This window comes from Balaenoptera musculus, chromosome 11 (genome assembly GCF_009873245.2).
Source record: "Balaenoptera musculus isolate JJ_BM4_2016_0621 chromosome 11, mBalMus1.pri.v3, whole genome shotgun sequence".
Taxonomy (NCBI): domain Eukaryota; kingdom Metazoa; phylum Chordata; class Mammalia; order Artiodactyla; family Balaenopteridae; genus Balaenoptera; species Balaenoptera musculus.
In genome coordinates this window covers 62,753,878-62,775,120 of record NC_045795.1, presented here as the reverse complement: position 1 = coordinate 62,775,120, position 21,243 = coordinate 62,753,878, and the positions used below count along the sequence as shown (strand labels likewise).

The 21,243-nt window shown below is 46.1% G+C and overlaps 1 protein-coding gene across 4 annotated transcripts in view; it reads left to right on the top strand.

The window, feature by feature from the left end:
- The window catches only part of LTF (lactotransferrin), a 51,859-nt gene extending 30,925 nt beyond the window's left edge, over nt 1-20,934 (top strand). For all 4 annotated transcript variants that reach the window (XM_036869492.1, XM_036869491.1, XM_036869490.1 and 1 more), the window contains 11 exons: nt 2,760-2,938; nt 3,394-3,568; nt 4,528-4,682; nt 5,805-5,895; nt 8,339-8,386; nt 9,338-9,493; nt 11,213-11,354; nt 15,645-15,712; nt 17,723-17,907; nt 19,023-19,212; nt 20,720-20,934. In XM_036869492.1, the coding sequence (XP_036725387.1) occupies nt 2,760-2,938; nt 3,394-3,568; nt 4,528-4,682; nt 5,805-5,895; nt 8,339-8,386; nt 9,338-9,493; nt 11,213-11,354; nt 15,645-15,712; nt 17,723-17,907; nt 19,023-19,212; nt 20,720-20,817 (1,487 nt within the window). In that variant the 3' untranslated portion in view covers nt 20,818-20,934. The remainder of the gene's footprint in view (nt 1-2,759; nt 2,939-3,393; nt 3,569-4,527; nt 4,683-5,804; nt 5,896-8,338; nt 8,387-9,337; nt 9,494-11,212; nt 11,355-15,644; nt 15,713-17,722; nt 17,908-19,022; nt 19,213-20,719) is intronic.
- The last annotated feature ends 309 nt before the right edge of the window (nt 20,935-21,243 follow it).

Sequence of the window (21,243 nt, the reverse complement as noted above, 5' to 3'; positions counted from 1 at the left end):
TAGTTGCAGCAAGCGGGAGCTACTCTTCGTTGCGGTGCCCGGGCTTCTCATCGTGTTGGCTTCTCTTGTTGTGGAGCACGGGCTCTACGCGTGTGGGCTTCAGTAGTTGCAGTGTGCGGGCTGAGTAGTTGTGGCTCGCGGGCTCTAGAGCACAGGCTCAGTAGTTGTTGCAACTAAGCACATGGGCTTAGTTGCTCCGCGGCATGTGGGATCTTCCCGGACCAAGGATCAAACCCGTGTCCCCTGCACTGGCAAGCGGGTTCTTACCCACTGCGCCACCAGGGAAGTCCACACACATCACATTTTATTATCTATGGTTGTAAAGCAATAGATATGTCATTGTTGGTTTATTTTGCATTTCTCTGACGTCTAGTGAGTTTGATCATCTCAATATATTTGCTAGTAGTTTGGGCTTCCCTTTCTTCTTTTATGATCTTTGACTATTTTCCTCTTGATTTTCATGTCTGTTTCTTCATAATTTTGATTCAAGGCTAGGCATTCCTTCTCTCTAGATATCCAGCCATTGTTGGTTCTAGACTTTAGGAAAATCTTTTCTCAGTCAAAAAATCTGTCAGTAGCACCTTTGTTGAACAGAAGCCCTTGATATTGATAAGGTCAAATTGGTCACTTTTGCCCTGCTGGTCTGTGTTTTGGGGACTTTTAAAGATGCCCTCTTCCCTCCAAATCATAAAGATTTTCTACAATAAGATTTATAGACTCCCCTCCCTAACACACACTTGTTTGTTCATACGTACTCTACCTAGGAAATCAGGTATGGATTTAGCTTCAGCATTTTTCCCCTTTAGAGTGAGACCATTTTCCTTACAGTAACGGCTGTAAAAAGTTCCACCCTTTTCCTGCTGATATGTGGAGCCTCCTATACATCAAGCTTGTTTATAATCATGGATCAGTTTCTGAGCTATTTTGTTTCATTTGTCTATTTGTATTTTTCTGCTTTTATTACTCTGGCTTGTAGTGGTTCTTAATAGCTTGTGGGGGTCTGGGGAGAGAGTGTGCACGCAAGCACCTTCCCCCAACACTTTGCTATTTATTTTCTAACTAAAATTTTAGAATTATTTTGTTGAATTTCTAAAAACATCATACTTTAAGTAGAATTGTATTGAATTTAAATTGATTCATGAAAAATTGACATATTTATGTCAAACTGTCCAATCCCTGATCATGATAAATCTCTCCCTTTTGATCACACCTCTTTTTATGTCCCTTAATAGAACTTATAGAACTTAACATTTTTCTCTTGGTCTCCTGCATTGTTTGTTTTTGTTTCTGTTTTATTTTGGCTGCGCAGCATGGCTTGCCGGATCTCAGTTCTCCAACCAGGGATTGAACCCAGGCCACGGCAGTGAAAGCACCGAATCCTAACCCCTAGGCCCACAGGGAACTCCTTCCTGCATTGTTTAATGAGGCTAATTACCAGCTATTTAATGGTTTTAGTTGCTATTATAGTATCATATTCTGTATTAGTTTCTGTCTTATTATTGCTAACGAGAGTAACACTTGATTTTTGTAGTGTTGCCTTGCTGGACTCTCTTGTTAGTTTTATTAGTTTTTTCTTGGTTTCACTGGCTTTTCTATGTAGGTGAGTACCTCATCTTTAAAAAATTAGAGTTTGTCTTTTTCCCAGTGTTTATATCTCTTATTTCTTTCGTAAATTGTGAAATCCAGGTCGTCTGATATTGTGTTGGCAACGTGACAGCTGACATCTTTGCCTTGTTCCTGATTTTGAAGACTGTTTAAATTTTCTTCTTTTAGTATGATTTTGCTGTAGATATTTTGATAAGTGGCATTTATCAAGTTTAATACCTTTGCCAAATTCTCTATGTTACTAGTTTTCCAAAACTAAAAAAAAAAAAAAAAGCACATATAGATGTTGAACATGTAAATGCTTTTTCTGCACCTATTAGGATTAAGATGGTCTCACGATTTTCCTTTAACGCATTCTTGTCATGAATTACTTTAGCTTCTTTGACATTCAGCCATTCTTTTGTGAATGGAATAAACTGATAAACCTTAATCCTGATCTATTAGTTTTAAAATACTCTGTTATATTGAGTTCGCTAATTATTTTAGATTTTTGTGTTTATGTTCATAAGTAAAATAGGTCTGTAATTATTCCCTCCTGCACTTCTTTCTCTGATTTTGAGATCAAGATTATACTAAGCTCATAAAACAACTTGGGTCAGTTTCCGTCACTTTATGTATTCTGAAGCAATTTACTTGTGCTACAGATTAACAGTTCCAAATTGGGATGAACTCACTCATAAAAATAATATTTTCTCTTCTTTTGATACACCCAAGTGTTGAGAAGTGGCTCAACTGTATTTCTTGCTTTAAAATTTTTCTTGTTTTTATTCTTGCTAGAGATGTGGGTAAGGCAGCAGCCCCTGGCTGGCCCCCTGGGCTTGTCTCCATCATGTGACCCTTTTCTAGGTGGAGTTGCCGTGGAAACAGATGGGTCTGGTTCAGCCTCCTTGGCTTGCCAGGCAGGAGTTGCAGCAACCCCAGGGCCTGTATGATCCAATCAGAGGAACATGGGCTTACCCCTAATGCTTTTTGGGCACTGTCTTTACCTTTCTGGGTATTCTGGAGCAATCCACTGCCTTTCTGATCCCCAGTTTTGTCAACTGTGTAAGATGTCTCCTCCAGCTGAAATTCTATGGGGGAAGGGGGACTACAGCTCATGGCTACTGCCTGGGGTTGCCTCATCTGGGCTCCCCTCCACCTCCCTCTTTCCCTAGAGAACCTGCCAGAGAAGGCTGACAGGGACCAGTATGAGCTGCTCTGCCCAAACAATACTCGGAAGCCAGTGGATGCATTCAAGGAGTGCCACCTAGCCCAGATCCCTTCTCATGCTGTTGTGGCCCGAAGTGTGGATGGCAAGGAGGACTTGATCTGGAAGCTTCTCCACAAGGCACAGGTATCCCCACCCAGAGTACCCCCAACCTGCTTGGATTTGGTGGTGGGGAGGTTTCCTTCCTTCCTTCCCTAACTTCCCGCCACTCTAGAAGCCCTCTGTAGCCTCACTGCACAGATGCAGTGGCTTGCCTGTCTCTAGGCCACACTCCACGCAGCAGGAACAATGAAGCCCCTTCTAGCATTACGGACTGGCGGTGTCTCATGGGCTGGAGTAGAAGCAGGGGGAGGACAATGCAATATTCTCAGGACTCTAAGGTGCTTGGAACCCAGCAGCTTTTTAAAGATGAAGCCATAACTGAGCTATGTCACAGGGATGGCTTGAGTCCCTCTATGGGAGGAAGTCAACCAAGGTTCCTCCTCTCAGAATCATCCCTAAGTTCCAGATATTCTTTTTCAACATCATGTTTTTGTTTCCTATTTACCACTGACATCATAATTCTCTTTTCCCTTAATTAGGAGAAGTTTGGAAAAAGCAGTGTACAGGGGTTCCAGCTCTTTGGCTCTCCTCGTGGGCAGAAGGACCTGCTGTTCAAAGACTCTGCCCTTGGGTTTTTGAGGATCCCCTCAAAGATAGATTCTGGACTGTACCTGGGCTTCCGCTACCTCACCGCATTGCAGGGCCTGAGGGAAAGTGAGTGAGGACCAGGCAGGCCCCAAGGGCAGGCTGGTGTGGGTGGTGAGCCATGGGTGAGGCCTTCGGGGAGCACCTCACCCCCACCCCATGGGCAGCTTGGCCCTGCTCTGTAGTGGTCACTTGGCCATCTCCCAGCCACTGGAGGTCTTCACCATGGTAGGTTTGATGTGAGTGTGACCACCTTCTGTGGACCAAGTCAGGTGAAAAGTGTCTCCAAAGGAATGTGCTGCCTCCTGATAATACTGCCACAGGCCTCTGTGTGCGTCAGGCTCCTCAGCCCTGACGGAACAGTCAGTTTGCCTCCCAGGAAGTGAGAAGTATGAACATGAACCAAGAGAGCCAGGGCCCCTCCTGGGATAAATCCAGAGGCCTGGTGGGACACGGCCCAGTGCCTGGGCCCTGAACTTGGCTGGGATACCACATTGGGCCAGCTCAGCCATGGCTCCTTCTCCACTGGAGGCTTCAGATGGAGTCTGGGTGAACTGGGAAGCTGCGCTGTTGTCAGTGGTGGTGACTGCCTGCCTTAGGGGAAGTCAGGACAGGGCTCAAGGTCCCCTAGGCCACCTCTTGGGGCTGCCACTGTTTCTGTGTCCTGGAGCTTTTATCCCGTAGGACAGAGATATTAGGCAATATCTCGGTATCTCTCTCATTACACTAAAGCTTGAAGGGTGGATTAGAAGCTGGGGAAGCCTCCAAAGGAACAGAAATGAGACACAAGGAGGGCTATGCCTGAAGAAGGGTTTGGGGAGCTGAGAGTGGAGGGGGCAGAGGAGCACGTGGATGGGAAGAGGCGCAGGTGTCTGATTCCACTCTTCTCTGGAGGAAGTAGCTCCCGCCCAGGGAGCGTCGGGGCAGGAAGGGCGCTCTGAGTGGAGCACGCGCTCCAGGGAGGTCAGCGGGCCTGGGTGTCCCTCGCTGGGCTCAGGGCCCCTGCCGACCGCCATGTCCCCGGGCAGCTGCAGCGGAGGTGGAGGCGCGGCGCGCGCGGGTCGTGTGGTGCGCGGTGGGACCTGAGGAGCAGCGCAAGTGCCAGCAGTGGAGCCTCCAGAGCAGCCAGAGCGTGGCCTGCGCCACGGCCTCCACCACTGACGACTGCATCGCCCTGGTGCTGGTAGGTGGCCGGCGGCGGCGGCGGGCCTGCGGGCGGTGCGGGCGGGGCAGCGCTCCGAGGAGACTAGGTCACAGGCATCTGGTCTGAAGCGAGGCGGACCTTAAAGGCGCTACGGCCCCGGGGGCGGGGTCTGCTCGCGCCTGCGCAGTGTGGGAACAGGCACAGCTTTCTGTCTGCAATCTGTTTACTGTGGGCTTTCTGCTCTCCTGATTTTAAGAACAAGTTGCGATGAATGCAGGTAATTTGGAAAATATAGAAAGATGTGATGTAAAAACAAACATAACACTGGGACGTCACACAGAGATACCACAGTTAGAGTTTTGCTAACTTCCACTCCAGGATTTCTCGGTTCACGTCAGTTTAGGCTCGGAACAGTACTGGGTCGTTCCAGTTATGTAGTTTGAGTCCTTTTCACTTAACGGTGTATCATGGCCATTTTCCCACGTGACACATTCTTTGAAAACACTTTAAAAAGTGATTTCAGGATATCTTTTATATGGTGTGACACAGTTTAGTCATGACCCTATTCTTCTTTGTCTCTGTATTTTGTTGTTATCAATAACCCTGTGCTGTGCAGCCTTGAATAGAAATCTTTATCCACATCTCCTATTAGCTTTAATAATGTTGTAAAAAAATTATTACTTAGTCAAAGAGGGAGTTTTACAATCTTGATGAATCCATGTTCCAGTTCTGGAGCGTGGGCTCGTTCATTCTGATGGTGAGCGAATTTAATTGTTTCTGCTCACTTGCTGAATAGCTTCTGTGTAGCACTTTGAGTGTAGTGCTAATGAGCAGAGACTAGACAAGACCAGCTGTTCCCCTCTGTCTCCTCAGTGAGGGAGGCTGGTCCAGGAGGGCATCCAACAGTGCTCCAAGTGCAGAAAGGGATTTCGTTCAGAGAACCGAGCTACCTGTGCCGGGTCTTTCCAATGGAAGCGACAGCATGAAAGGCATGTAGGGCTGGTAGAGAATTAATAGTGCACAGGGCATTTCCATGGGGTGCTCAGTTCAACCCTTGCTGCTTTACTGGGGCACCTGACAGCTATTCTCTCAGAGCTGTAAAGACAGGCGGGACAGGAAACAGCCTCACTGTGGTGCTGGAGATATGCTTTGTCTTGGCAGAAAGGAGAAGCTGATGCCCTGAGCTTAGATGGAGGATATGTCTACACTGCGGGCAAGTGTGGTTTGGTGCCTGTCCTGGCAGAGAACCAAAGTAAGTGGAGAAGAGTCCTCTCTTTTTTATTCCCTCAGGGCTTCGGGAGTGGGGTAGAGAGGAGTAACCCCACTCGGTGGGTCCAAGTGGAGACATTAAAATGGACAGATACGTTCAAACAGGAGAATCAGGGGAAAGAATAGATGAAAGGGGCTGTGTTACCCACACAGCCTATTGTAATGAGAACTGACAAAGCCCAGGTTGGTTTCCTCTTTTTAATTTTTAAAAAGATTTTAGTAAAGTATAATATATATGCAGAAAAGTGCACACAAGTGTACAACTCAAGGACATTTCACGAAGTGGTACATCCCCAAGCGCTAGTGCCCAGAGCAAGACACAGCAGGTTCCACAAGTTCCCTTGTGTCCTCCTGTCACCAGCCCCCTTACTCCAGCAAGGGTAATGACTCTTGACTTCAAATGGCACAGATCAGTTCTGCCCATTTTTTTTTTTAAATTTATTTATTTATTATTTATTTTTGGCTGTGTTGGGTCTTCGTTTCTTTGCGAGGCCTTTCTCTAGTTGCGGCAAGCGGGGGCCACTCTTCATCGCGATGCGCGGGCCTCTCACTATTGCAGCCTCTTTTGTTGCGGAGCACAGGCTCCAGACGTGCAGGCTCAGTAGCTGTGGCTCACGGGCCTAGTTGCTCCGCGGCATGTGGGATCTTCCCAGACCAGGGCTCGAACCCGTGTCCCCTGCATTGGCAGGCAGATTCTCAACCACTGTGCCACCAGGAAGCCAGTTCTGCCCGTTTTTGAACTCTATGTAAAAGGAGTTGCACAGCATGTGCTTTTAAAAATGTCTTTTGCTCAGCATTATACCTCGTTTTGTAGTATTCTATTGTGTGACTCCACTGCAGTTATTTATTCTACTGTGGATGAGCATTTGGGTAATTTCCGGTTGGCTGCTGTGGATAGTGTTGCTATGAACATCTGTGTCCGTGTCGTTTGGTGAGCACATATATGCATTTCTGCTGCATGGAACTGCTGGGACATTCTCTTTGGACTTGATTCTGCAAAGACAAATGCCTTCTGATTTCACTCCTATGTGGAATACTAAAAAAAATAAGTGAACAAACCAAACCAAATCAAACAAAAACAAACACACAGATTCAGGGAATAGAGTAGTGGATACCAGAGGGAAAAGGGGAGTGGGGGGAGAGGGAAAGGGGTAAAGGGCGTCAGCTGTAGGTGATGTATGGAAACGAAACTTTTGGTAGGTATATAGAAGTCAAAATATAATGCTGTACGCATGAAACTTACATAATATTATAAACCAATTAAAAATACTTTTCCAATAAAACATCACCTACAGATTCACATTATCCATCACATGAAACGGGAGTGATGTGACTTTTTCCCAAGGAGAAGCCAGTTACTGAGTCTGAAAGCATGGATCGCCCCATGCTGCAGGGACATAAGAAATGCTACTTTATCCTTAGCCTCTCCAGAGGGAACTAGAGGAGGTCAGGCAGGTGAGACAAGGTGCCCCTCACCTCCAATGGGCGAGGATTAGGTAGGAGTACTTCGGTTACAAATGACACAATCCCATTGCCATGTGGCTTAAACAGAAAAGATAGTTGATTGGTTTATGTGGTGATTGAACTGTCCAGATGTTAGTTTCAGCAGTTCCACCCCTGGGTACATCCCCAGACGTGTATGAAGATGTCAGTGACAACATTGGAAGCAGTGAACTTAGGAGCCCTAACTCAGCTCAGTGGGTTACAGACAGTAAGGCAGTTTGAACTTAAAAACACAGTATTGGGACAAATACCATATGATATCACTTATATGTGGAATCTAAAATATGGCACAAATAAACCTATCTACAAAACAGACTCACAGACATAGAGATCAAACGTGTGGTTGCCAAGGGGGAGAGGGAGACGGAGAGGGATGGACTGGGAGTTAGGGGTTGGTAGATGCAAACTATTACATTTAGAATGGATAAACAACAAGGCCCTGCTGTATAGCACAGGGAACTATATCCAGTCTCCTGGGATAAACCATAATGGAAAAGAATATAAAAAAAAAAGAATGCAGATATGTGTATAACTGAGTCACTTCGCTGTACAGCAGAGACTGGCACAACATTGTAAATCATCTATACTTCATTTAGGGAATTCCCTGGCGGTCCAGTGGGGCTAGGACTCGGTGCTTTCACTGTTGGGGCCCAGGTTCGATCCCTGGTCGGGGAACTAAGATCCTGCAAGCCATATGGCACAGCCAAAAAAAAAAAGAGCTTAAAAACACAGTATTGGGTTGAAAATAAAAAAAGGAGGAAACTTAGTGAAGTCTATAATACAATGCCATTTATTTATACTAAAAACACATATACACAAAACCATGCCAGTATATGTTCTTTGATATGTGTGTATCTTTGAAAAATATATGAACACAATAAAACATGTGTTTAACGACATTTTGCTTGTCTTTATTCTTTCAGAATCCTCCAAAAGCAACGGCCCAGATTGTGTGCACAGACCAACGGAAGGTGAGTTGGAATCGATCACTTTCAGAGTCAAGGGTAAGTTTTTGTATCTGGAGGAGGAGGTGGTGGGAGCTTAAAAAAACCTCACAGAGATGCAGCCATAGAAGCTGTAAGTTCTTTTGCAGAAGCAAATCATTCAGAGATGAGTAACTACAATTATGTTTCTATGGACCTTCATACATGGCAGAGAAATATCAGAGTTCCTCATTTTGTCCTGACCACGGAGAAGGTGGGGTGTTACACCCCCATCTCATATGGATACGGAAACAGTGTCCCGGATCTCACTCACAGCCATTGAGAATACTGTGGCAGATCCTGGCCTGGAACCAGGTCCCTTGTGCTAAATCCCTTGCCCTGTGCAGCAGCCCACCTGCCTGCCAGAGCTGGTGCTTCCTCAGCTTCGGTAGAGCTCTGCACTCGCCGGCAGCGGAGTCTGCCAGGTGCGTGCTCTCAGGAGGAGGACTGCACCCCATTGACCCTCTCTCAGCACAGGGAGGTCCTTGGGGGCACACCCCCTGCATCCACACAGCACTTATTCCAGCAGCCATCACTGCTCTGGCCTGATGCAGTTGGTATATTGCATGTTGCAGTTGGCGATTTATGCACTCTTGGGGTCATGCTCCTTGGTCAGTGTTTGTGGCTTTAGTAGCCCACATCTAAAATAGAATGAATTGCCAGTTTATAACTCAGGGACAGTATATGGCTGGTCAAGTACAGTCCCCAGCTATCACTTAAGGATCAGCTTACTATTTCATTTCATAACCCAGATCAATCTCATCTTAACATAGAGCAGCAGCTTAAAGTTTGTTGGTCTATCAGACAGTGGCCAGTCACCTGAGGGAATCATTGCCTGGTGATGCTTCTTGACCCTTGTTGGCTTGGGCTGCACACAGCTGCAGTAGAGTCCATGGACCAGGCCCTGGGAGGCTAAGACTTGCTCTTCTCTTGTCCAAGGGTATCTTGCCGTGGCAGTTGTCAAGAAGGCAAATGATGAGCTCAAGTGGAATTCTCTGAGAGGCAAGAAGTCCTGCCACACCGCCGTGGACAGGACTGCAGGCTGGAACATCCCCATGGGCCTGATCGCCAACCAGACAGGCTCCTGCAAATTTGGTAGGAGTCCTGAGGGAGTCGTGGGTCGGCCATCCTGAGGGGCAGGCTGGGGTCCTCTGTAGAACTCAGGGAGGGGAGGGGTGGGGACTTGCAGGCTGACCGTGGCTTACAGGCCTTTTCTGGTGTAAGCAAGATCTCCCTGCGGCTGCCTTCTGCAGCTTCTCCACACAGCACTTCCCACACCCCATCCGCCCCACACGAAGGCGCAAAACTGGAGGATCAGTCTGTTTCTCTGCACCCTAAGAATGGATGCAGGTCCTGAGAAGTGCAAAAGTCATTTTTTGCTTCCTGGAGCTCCGGATCTAAATTCCTCCCAGGCACTGGCTTCTCAATTTGGGAAAAGCCATCTGCCTTCCTCATGAAAGGTGACTTCTGTTACTAAACAGAACTGACTTCTTACTCCACGCTGTAGAGGAAACTGAGTAAGACCTCCAGGCTTTTGGCTCAGTCTCCCCTCCCGCCGTGCTCACACCCCACACGTGAGCCACGCCCTACCTGCTGTGGGCCTGGTGGCGTGGAGCTGTGTGCCATGTTCTTGTCGTGGCCCACCTCCCGGGCAGGCGTCTGCTCGAGTGGGGCCCTGCTGCATTTTGAATGGGTCTGCGATCCCGGCTTGGCGGGCTCTAGTGTGGCTCTGTTCCTCACTAGCAGTGCACACTGGTGTCGCTCTCTGTGACCCCACGGCAGCCTCCAGGTTGTGGGCAAGCTGCCAGGACCACAGTGGGACACTCCCAGCCCTAACCAGAGCTTGGCACGTGGCGTGGTTCTTCCAGTGGCAGGGGCTGCACGAGTCTGATAATGGGTGCTACTTGCTCTTCAGGGCAGGGCTTTCTTGTCACCTTTATTTCCTCTCTCTTTAATCCGTATTTATCCATGTTAACTCCTTAATGTGGGTTAAATCACGTGGTGGGTTGGTTCATATTAGGTTCAGCTGCAAGGACAGAAAACCTCCAGTAGAAGTGAATAGATGTTTATTTCTCTCCCACGTGAGTGAAGTCCAGAGGTGGATTGTCCAGAGCTGGCAGGACGACCACATGGTGTCAGGCGCCCAGGTTTCAAACATCTGGCTATTCTGAAACATATGCGGCTTCCGTGCTCAAGGTCGCTCATGGCCCATGTCACATCTGGGGGTCCAGTTCCCACTTCTGCATTCCATGTGCAGAATGAAGGAAGGGAAGGAGAAGGGGCAAAACACATGTGCCAACTGTCTTTTAAGGATGTCAAGACACTGGCACCCAACACTCCTGCTCATATTTCACTGGCGATACTTAGCCACGTGGCTTACTAGCCACAGAGTAAGGCTTGTCTCTGTTCTAAGGGACCAGGTGCCCAGGTAAAAAGCAGGGTTCCTATTATTGAGGAAAAGGGGAAATCAGATCCTGGAGTGGACATTTTGCAGCTTCTGCTGAGATGGCCATCAGATTCATCAAGTTGAGTCCCCAGCTCGAGGCTGTGATGATGGGACCCTTTGTACAATTACACACTCTCTTCCCCAGCCCCAATCAGGTTTCCTGTCTCAAGTACCTACAGTCTCAAGTTTTTCTGAACCTTGATGGCGCCCGGGTTGGTGGTAACATGTTACTGTGTGTTATAATGACTGTGTTCTATCTGCCTTGGGCAATATGATGAATGGAAACCAAGCCACATCACCTGTTAGGTAAAGACCGCTTATCTTGACTCAGGTAGGAAGAGCTGACTCCCCGTGCTTCTTCTCTGCAGATGAATTCTTTGATAAAAGCTGTGCCCCTGGGGCTGACCCGAGATCCAGTCTCTGTGCACTGTGTGTTGGCGATGACCAGAACGTGGACAAGTGTGTGCCCAATAGTAAAGAGAGGTACTATGGCTACACCGGGGCTTTCAGGTGAGTGCTGTGGGCAGGCTTCACCAGGACAGGGCCTTGTTCCTCATCCTCCAGCATCTTGGCACTGCATTTCTAAGGGGCCCAACGTGGCCCATCACAGCAGAGCCAAGAGGCAGCCTGGGGATCAGCTGATGGGCGGGCTGGGGAGGGCTCCTCCCATCGCGCCCACCACCCCAAGAGTGGGGACTGGCCCGGGGGCTGTCTGACCTCAGCTCTGCTGGTCTCCCCCTTGTGGCCTGGAGCCAAGGTCAACCTCAGTGGGCCTCAATGTCCTCATCCTCAGCATCAGGTGGGGAGAGGTTGTGGTATCAGTCCTTTCTGCAATTTTTTATGGGGAAGAATTCTGTTTCTCACAGGCACTACCCTCTACCCCAACCTAGGTCATTGTTATGTTTCACGTTTTACTTTTCTCTTTGATTTTGGCCTTAGAAATGGCAAAATAGCACAGTGTTATTCTCCACTAGTGAAAAATAAACCAAAAAATAAGTTTTCAGAATTCACCAATTATAAACACTTAGTAAATCACAGTATCTTTCCACAGTCTTCATTTTATAATCCAGATGTTACTTCTCAGTGGTACAATTAGGGGTTTGAAGGGCAGAGTTCTCCCCTATCCGTTTTTCTGTATTCTCCAAGAATATATTTCACCACCAGGTGGCGTCATGTATCTGAGAATGACTGCCCAAACTGGTCTTTGAATTTTTTAATGTAAATTCAGTGGCCTTCTCTCCAGTGATGGGATGATATAAAAGTAGCTTTTGCTATACTCTGAGTGACTTATAAAAAAAAATTTCATGAATGTACAAAAATATCTTTAAGGAGCTAAAGTTTTGCAAATGGAAGAGTTGTGATTCTACTCAGAAATATTGAATAGACAACATGTCTGATAAAAAACCATGTGGTTTTCTTTTTCAAACCTATGGTAAGGTATTATTTCACTGGAAACACCTACACTTTAGTATTCCTATTTATACCAGAAGGAAATGCTTTGTCTTTTGCTCAAATCGAAAGTTGGAACCAGAATCATATTTATCTCTGTGTTTCTAACTAACATCCTTATATATTGCTGGTTCTTGATTTTTAAATGTCAGCTATTTTCTGCTGACTTTCCATTATGAAAGAAGAAGATCTAGCCTCTCGTACTGCTCCTGTGCTTCTTCCACCCATAACCACAAACTTCACCTCCTTTTAGTATCCAACAAGAGTATGACATATTTAGTGCTTACTTTATTATGAATATGTAAATATTAGTCTCGTATTAAATATGTGACATAATAAGATTATATTTCCCTTATTGAACAGAGTTTTTCTTTACTCTGGAGTTGATCGGTGTCTTTTTAAAATTTGCTTAATTTTCTGTACTTCTTTTAAAAAATCACTCATTCATCCCCAAACCTTCTACTAGTAGCATAAATCTAGCAATCCATGCACAAACAGACTGGATGCTGTCCCAGGTTCATCATTTACCTGGGAATGTTGCACCTGAAGATCTCCACCCTCCTCCCCAGTCTGGATTGGGCCTCTCGAGGCCCCCTACGTATCTGTGGTCTGGGGATTCCCCTTAAGCATCATTCTGGGATTTTTCATTGTTTTACTTCCTCTTAAATGACCTGTTTCCTGGATCCCACATCTTTAGTTTTCTTAGTTTTGTTGCAGCAGAACACATGTTCTTGAGAAAGGGTGAATAGGAGTTCTGTTTTTTGAGTATTTACATGTCTAAAAACATCTTTAGTCTACCCTTGAAGTGATTTATAGTTTGGCTGGATAACTAAGTGCAGGCTGGAAAACAATTTCCCTAGGAATTTTGACAGGATTTGCATATCTGGGAACTGGGAGCATTAACTGTTTTGACCAACTGTCCCACTAAAAACAAGCAAAAATGTTGGGTTAAGTACACACACACACACACACACGTGTGCTCACACACACCCACACACGTGCACGCACACACACCCGTGTTCTTTTTTTAAAAATTATTTATTTATTTATTTATGGCTGTGTTGGGTCTTCGTTTCTGTGCGAGGGCTTTCTCTAGTTGCGGCAAGTGGGGGCCACTCTTCATCGCAGTGCGCGGGCCTCTCGTTATCGCAGCCTCTCTTGTTGCGGAGCACAGGCTCCAGATGCGCAGGCTCAGTAATTGTGGCTCACGGGCCTAGTTGCTCCGCAGCATGTGGGATCTTCCCAGACCAGGACTTGAACCCGTGTCCCCTGCATTGGCAGGCAGATTCTCAACCACTGCGCCACCAGGGAAGCCCCCACACCCATGTTCTTAAGAGCATTGAATAACTGACAAAGTGACAAGGGATTATTAGACTAAAATCTAAGGGGAATAGGAATTCGGAGACCTAGGTTGGAGACACTTTGTCCTGAGGGTAGCTATTCTGACAAACTTGAACTCAGAGGTTACATACACCTTTAAGGTAGGAGTGAACCAGAAGTAACTTCCACCCCACTCCCAGGAGGCTTCAGGTTGCCTGGATGCTGAGGAAAACAGGGAGGAAAATACATGTCATCCCTGAAAAATTGAAACCATGGGCCAGCTCTTGCATGGATTTGCAGCTCCAACTTGTGTCCCCTAGGATGGTCCAGAAATTCTCAACTCATAATTTTTTAAAAAGTGGTCCCAGACTAGCGCTCCCTTTAGGAATCTGTCTGGAAGACAGCATCTTCAGTTTAAGCCTCAAATACTGCTCAGAAGTACTCTATCAGTAACAATGAGCAGGACACAGTAAAAAGTAATTATAACAATGTGAAACAAACACACAGCAGAAAAGTTGCCGGAAGCAAAAAACAGCAGAATAAACAGGTTAGTATTTTTAAAAAGGAATAAATAGAACTTCTAGAAAGGAAAAAAATTACAGCAACTGAAGTTTGCTATATAATTGACCAGTTTAACAGATTAAGCATAGCTAAAAAGAGAAGTAGCGATGTGGAAATATGTGAAAAAAAATTATGCAGAATGTAACATAGAAAGACAAAAAATCAAGCAAATTCAGAAATTTAAAAGCATTAATCCGTTGTCTTCTAAAGCTGGAGTTTCTGTTGAGAAATCTGGTACCATTTTTCGATCCCTGATTCTTTGTATATGACATTTTTTCTTCTTGAAAAGAATTTTTTTTTTTGAGTTTTCAACAATTTATTTTTGGCTTCCTAATCCTGAGAGAGAAGCTTTAGAAGGCTCATGAGGTGTCTTAGACAAACAGGTCTACAGAAATAATATTTTGTGAAGAGTAAATAAATCAGACACATATGTTTTATATTTCTCTCTAAATTTACAGAGATTTAACTATGAATGAAAAATACTCTTTAGGAAAAATGAGTTTTGTGTTTCGTCCAATGTAAAATGCTTTGAAAACTATTTTTGTGAAAAGTTTTTGATTTAAAGAAATAAAATAAAAAATAGTTCTAAAAATTATTTTTAAATCTCCCTCCAGTGTTCTGAAACTTCACAATGGTATTTCTTCAGTGGGTCTTCTTTTAATTCATCGGATTGGGCATATATATTTACACTGCATGTATATAGGCTCTATCTAGTCCTGCTGTTCTCAGCTACTTTCAGTGGTGCCTAGTACTTCTAATTGTTGAGTCTTTCTGGAGTTCTGCCGTGCACATCAGCTTTCTCCTGGGTGCCCCGCGCTTCCAACTTATGTCACAGCTTTCTTTGCTCTTTTGGGTCAATTCCTGCTCACCCATTTGATCTCTACTTCCAAACGTTGCCATTATTATCTTCTCTCTTTCCCTCTTGCCTTCCTCTGGCTCATAGATATATGGCTTTAAAAGAAATCTCATTCATGTCATTTTATTGGAATTTTAGAAGGAGGGAAGGTACCCATATATCTTCAATCTACCATTTTAAACTCTAAGTTCCTGGAAATATTTGCCTTTATCTTTTCTATGTTTACTTCCATGTTTCAGTTTTTGGAATGTGTATTATGAATATTTATGAAAACTCTAATAGTTTTTCTTCTCTGGCAATGTTTTTTTTTTTTTTTTGGCTGTGCTGGGTCTTCGTTGCTGCACGCGGGCTTTCTCTAGTTGCGGCAGGCGGGGGCTACTCTTCATTGCGGTGCATGGGCTTCTCATTGCGGTGGCTTCTCTTGCTGCGGAGCACGGGCTTTAGGCGCGCAGGCTCAGTAGTTGTGGCTCACAGGCTTAGTTGCTCCGCGGCACATGGGATCTTCCCGGACCAGGGCTCAACCCCATGTCCCCTGCATTGGCAGGCAGATTCTGAACCACTGTACCACCAGGGAAGCCCCTCTGGCAATGTTTTTATTCTCTGAAACATTTTAGGTGCCTGGCTGAGGACGCTGGGGATGTTGCATTTGTGAAAGATGTCACTGTCTTGGAGAATACTAACGGTAGGTAAAGATGTTTCCCTTTCCCCTTCAAAGAAGAATCTTTGCCATCACGACACAGATTACTATTCAGATTTGCAATTGGAAATTATTATAATCTTTTCCAGACTTGGATCAAATTAATTCTAAAATACTTTACCTCAGTATGCAACATAGTAACATCTATAGGTGTCACATTGATTTTGAAACCAAATTTCCTCTCTCCCTCTCTCTCTCTCCCTCTGTCACACGCACACGCGCACGCGCACATGCGCACGCACACACACACACACACACACACCCCAGCCATACTCAGGGGCAACTATCTCCCTGGCTTTGTCTAGTCAGCCACAGAAGCACACCATCTTCCTGTCTCAGCCTATCGGAAACTGAATGTGGATGATACATGAAAAAAAAATTTGGACATATGCAGGTTAAATTTCCCCTTTTAAACAAGGAAGTAAGAGCGTTTATTCAGCCCACGTGAGCCCTCAGTGTGGAAACTCCTTGGGGGTTAATGAGGACAAAATCATAGGCAGATGCAGATGATAGAAGGTAAAATCCCCCAGCCAATAGAGGAATAGTCACTCTCTCTTCTGACCTCTGGTGAAAATACTAATTACCAAGTTTAAGACTCCCAGCGGTGTGCTGCCTTCCAAACCGCACCTCTCTCCTTACCCGCTGCACTTAGCCCTCCACGCCCCCACAGAGGACTTGCCACTTCCCCCCCTCAAAGGGGCTGCTTCCACTTTCTGCCTCTTCCCTTCAGTGACAGCCACAGCCAGAGCCACTCCTCCAAGTCCCCGGGGAGAGCGATAGAGGCCAGACATGTAAATCTGGGGTGATCTCGGTATCGAATGGACAAAGCCAAGAGAATGCAGGAAGTCTTTTCTTGAGGGGACAGGGCAAAAGGAGAGAAGCAGTCTCCTGACCACGAAAGCTACGTTTGCACACACACAGGCATACCTGTGTGCGATTACATTTCGAATTCAGGAACCGTGAATCTAAGTGATCTCCAGGGATCAGATGGGTGGCAAATTTAGTTTTAAGCTTCTCTGGGATTTCACAACTGTATTTTATCGGAATTGACTGAAAGCATATTTGATAAACCCATAGATGTTCCTATCCTTCCTCTGGTTACACTAAGAGCATTGGAATATGAAAGGAAACCATTTCTTCTTCTTCTTCTTTTTTTTTAAAAAATACTTATTTATTTAATTTATTTATTTGGCTGAGCCAGTTCTTAGTTGCGGCACATGGGATCTTCGTTGCGGCATGCAGGATCTAGCTCCCTGACCAGGGATCGAACCCGGGCCCCCTGCCTTGGGAGCTGGTAGTCTTACCCACTGGACCACCAGGGAAGTCCCAACAATTTCTTCTTGAACACAAACCAGCACTTCTTTTTCTGGAACTCACTGGAAAATATGGCATACATGGAGGGTTTTCTTTTAAAGAAATGTAACAGCTTTATGGAGATACAATTTACATACTCCAAAATCCACCCATTCAGAGTGTAGATTCAATGGGATTCAGTGATCTCCAGCACATTCAAAGTTGTGCAGCTGCCGACAGAATCCAATTCTAGAACATTCACAAAACCCCTTAAAGAAACCCTGCACCTATTATCAGTCGCTTCCCCACTCCCCCAGAGCTGGCAACCATCAATTCACTTTCTGTCTCCATAGATTTGCGTATTCAGGACATTTCACATAAATGGAATCCTACGATATGTGATCTTTTGTGACTGGCTTCTTTTACTTAGCGTAATGTTTTCAAGGTTCATCCGCGTTGCAGCGTGTGTCAGAACTTGACTCCTTTTCATTGCTGAGTAATACTCCATCGTGAGGATATGGCACTAATGCTTGATATGTTTGAAGTTTGTGTATCTTGTGGAGCTTTATTTGCTCTCCTTCACATCACTGCAACCCCACTGTGTGCATTTCAAGAGGCCGGTGGATGGTCACAGCCACCCGGAAAGGATGCTTTGACTCAGAGGGGCAGCCGTGGCTGATGCTGCCTTCTTTATATCTCCAGGAGAGAACACTGCAGCCTGGGCTAGGAAATTGGATCGGGAGGACTTTAGGTTGCTGTGTCTCGATGGCACCAGGAAGCCTGTGACAGAGGCTCAGAGCTGCCACCTGGCTGTGGCCCCAAATCATGCCGTGGTATCTCGGAGCGATAAGGCAGCACACGTGGAACAGGTGCTGCTCCTCCAACAGGTATGGGTCACCAGGGCCTCCTGCAGGGGCTCCTGTTAGGTGCGGCGATCACAGAGCTCAGGGAATCCACCCATCCCCAGCCTTTCTGTCCCGTCCCTCTGCTTGAAGCTGGTGATGAGAGTATTTGCTCCACGCTGGGGGGCTGCCCTGAGTCTCATGGCCCTGGACGTGTGCTCACTGCCTGGCTGGGAGATGCTTTCTCTCCTTGAGCCTCCTGTTGTTCTTCAGGCAAATGAGGGAGGCGACTGAGCCTTCCTCCCATAGCCAGGTAGAGAGTGGTTTGCTCTGCTGATGTTTCCAGAGCCCGGGCCGACTGGGGATGTTCTAGACCGGGCCCCTGCATTTGTAATCTCTAAAAACAACAAACCCAGAACTTGTATAGATTTAAGGCTATCCACGTGAAGTGGTTTGAAGGAAATCCTATAATTTCCTTGAAGTCTGGGATTCTCTATTAGGACATCCAGCTCTGTATTAAAATGACACGTTTCTAGATGTGCGTTAAAGACAGTGGCCCTAGAATGTAAAAATAGGCACAATAACTAGCATTTATGGAGCCCCCACTGTGCACACTCACAGGTGCTGGTAAGAGGTCTGCTGCCATGCAGGTGCTTGGTTCTTGCAGCTCACCTCCGTGGGAGCCCTGGGCATGGAGGAGGAACCATGTCCAAGGGAGGCTAAGTGACCTGCCCAAGGCAATGACCAGGTCCGTGGCAGAGAGGATTTCCAATGCAGTCTGCCTCTCTGGGAGAGCTGGCCTATTAGAATGCTAGAGGTGATTACTTTGGGGATGGATCTCAAAATCCTCAGCTGTCACCTAGTCACACATAAGAGGTTCTAAGGGAAGAGGCCACAGATGAAAAAGAAAGGCAAGATGGCGGGAGGTGAGATCAGAAGTGGTGAGGGGCCTGGGCACTGGGCTGGGGTGTGGAGCAGGGGGACATGGGGCAGGGGAAGACTTAGCCAGGACAGTGGAGTGATTCCAGAACTTAGCTCCTTTTGCCCCATGGTTTTCCTATGGCTGATCCTGTGCAGAAGAAATGCCCTTGGCCTCCCCGAATCCATAACCTCTCCTGTTTTCCTCCGCTGCTCTCTTACTGTCTGCCCTTTTGACACAGGCTCAGTTTGGGAAAAATGGAAAAGACTGCCCGGGCAAGTTTTGCTTGTTCCAGTCTGAAACCAAAAACCTTCTGTTCAATGACAACACTGAGTGTCTGGCCAAACTCGGAGGCAAAACAACATATGAAAAATATTTGGGACCAGAGTATGTCACGGCCATTGCTAACCTGAAAAAATGCTCAACCTCCCGTAAGTGGAACATAGGTAGCATCACTGGGAAACCACCGCAGGTGAAGGTCAAGGTTGGAGGGCCAAACATTCTAGGGATGAAGCGGGTATAAAAACATTAAGGCAATACAATGTCTCTATACTGTGGGAAATTACACTCTCATTGATGAGGTGAAAGAATTAGAGAATAAAATAAAGCAGTAGTAATATGCTAAATTTTTATAATGCTGATAGCGACTGTAAATATATATATGTATGTATATACTTACACACAGAGGTATACATATATATACATATATATTGAGAAATGACAAATTCTGGTTTCTGGCAGTTACCGTAAGTACTAACCGTAGAGAATACAAATTCTCAAAGAACATTTTAGCCAGGAAAATGTATTGACAATAATTTAACTCTTTAAAAACATATATATTGAGAAATGACAAATTCTGGTTTCTAGGCAGTTACCGTAAGTACTAACCGTAGAGAATAAAACATTTTAGCCAGGAAAATGTATTGACAATAATTTAATTCTTTAAAAACATTTAGAAGACATAGCAGAGTGTTGTAAGCCTCCAGGCAATGATTCTTGAGTTTCGGCAAGTTTTGCCTCCTCTGTGCACTGGTGTCATCTGGGTTCCTATTCCTGGTCCCTCACCAGGGGAGTTGGAGGCATTGGTGGGTGTTGTGTGGTGGTCCAGGGGTTGGGGAAGGGCTGAGAATCTCTATATCAGTGGTTCTCAACCGGGGATGATTTTGCCCCTGAGGCATTTGGCAATGCCGGGAGGTATTTTTAATTCTCATGATATAGGGGGTGCTCTTGGCACCTGTGCTACTAAACAGAGCACAGAACAGCCTTCGCAACAAAGAATTCCCCAGCCCCAAGTGTCAAGAGTGCCAAGGTTGAGAAACCCTGCTATTTCCACGGACATCTCAGGGAACTGTGATGCAGGTGGATCTAGGGCTACACTTAGAAATTGCGCTGCAGGGCTACTCTTGCGAGCAGCCCGCTCAGGACTGCACAGATGGTACACCCCTTGAGGGCAGGGCTTATCTGTCTGTGTTGAATCCCCAGCACTTAACACAGAGGCTCACACAAAGCCAGTGCTCAGGAGGGATTCACGGATGAATGAGTGAATGAGTAGGTGGATATTACTGCAAGCAGATTTGCATGAAGATGATCAATTGCTCACATTCCAGAACAAATTCGAGGACCATCAATACCTTGTGAACTTGAGAGTGTGACAGCTGATTCACCTGGAGACAAGTGGGTGGCAGCTGTGTCACTCAGGCCAGAGCAGGGAATCTCGCAGCTTGATAAGGACTAGAGCTTTTGTGTGCTCCCTTGGGTCCTGTAGCTCTTAGCAGGACGGACAGTGGGGAAATGTGGGGATGGCAAGCCTTGACCTACAGTGGTGGGAGAAGGGCAGAGGAAAGTTTGTTTTAGTGTCCTCTTTGATTGATGTATTGATTCACAAAAAAAAAAAAAAGGAATCAGTTTCTGAATCTCCTGCTTTGCTGTGTCCCACAGCGCTTCTGGAAGCCTGCGCCTTCCTGACGAGGTCAAACCCGAAAAGAAGTTGCCCCGCCTCCCCGGGGGCCTCAGCCCCTCCCTGCTTCCAGCCCTGATCCTTCTTCTCCCTTCCTCTCCCTTCCTGAGGGCGGATTTTGCCAAGCTCATCAGTTTTCACAGATCCCTGCTATCATCTTAACAAGAAATAAAATTAGAAATGCTGTTGATTTTCATTCCCTATAAAGTGCCATTCATCTTTTCTAGAATTTCGTACTGAAATCATGTGTCTGACCAAACACCTGCCCAGTGGAACCTTTCCTTCCCTGTATTCCCGGTCCCACTCCCACTCTTTCCGGCAGTTTTGGGCTTAGTGCCTGATGGTCTGGAGTCTAAGGTCAGGCCAAGCAACTCTTTTCCTCAAGGACGCCTGTTGGTCCCTCATATAGTTGTCTGTGTGTGTGTGTGTGTGTGTGTGTGTGTGTGTGTTTGAGTGTGTATGTGCATGTGTGTGTGTGTTTCTAAGGCGGGGGAAGGAATAGAGA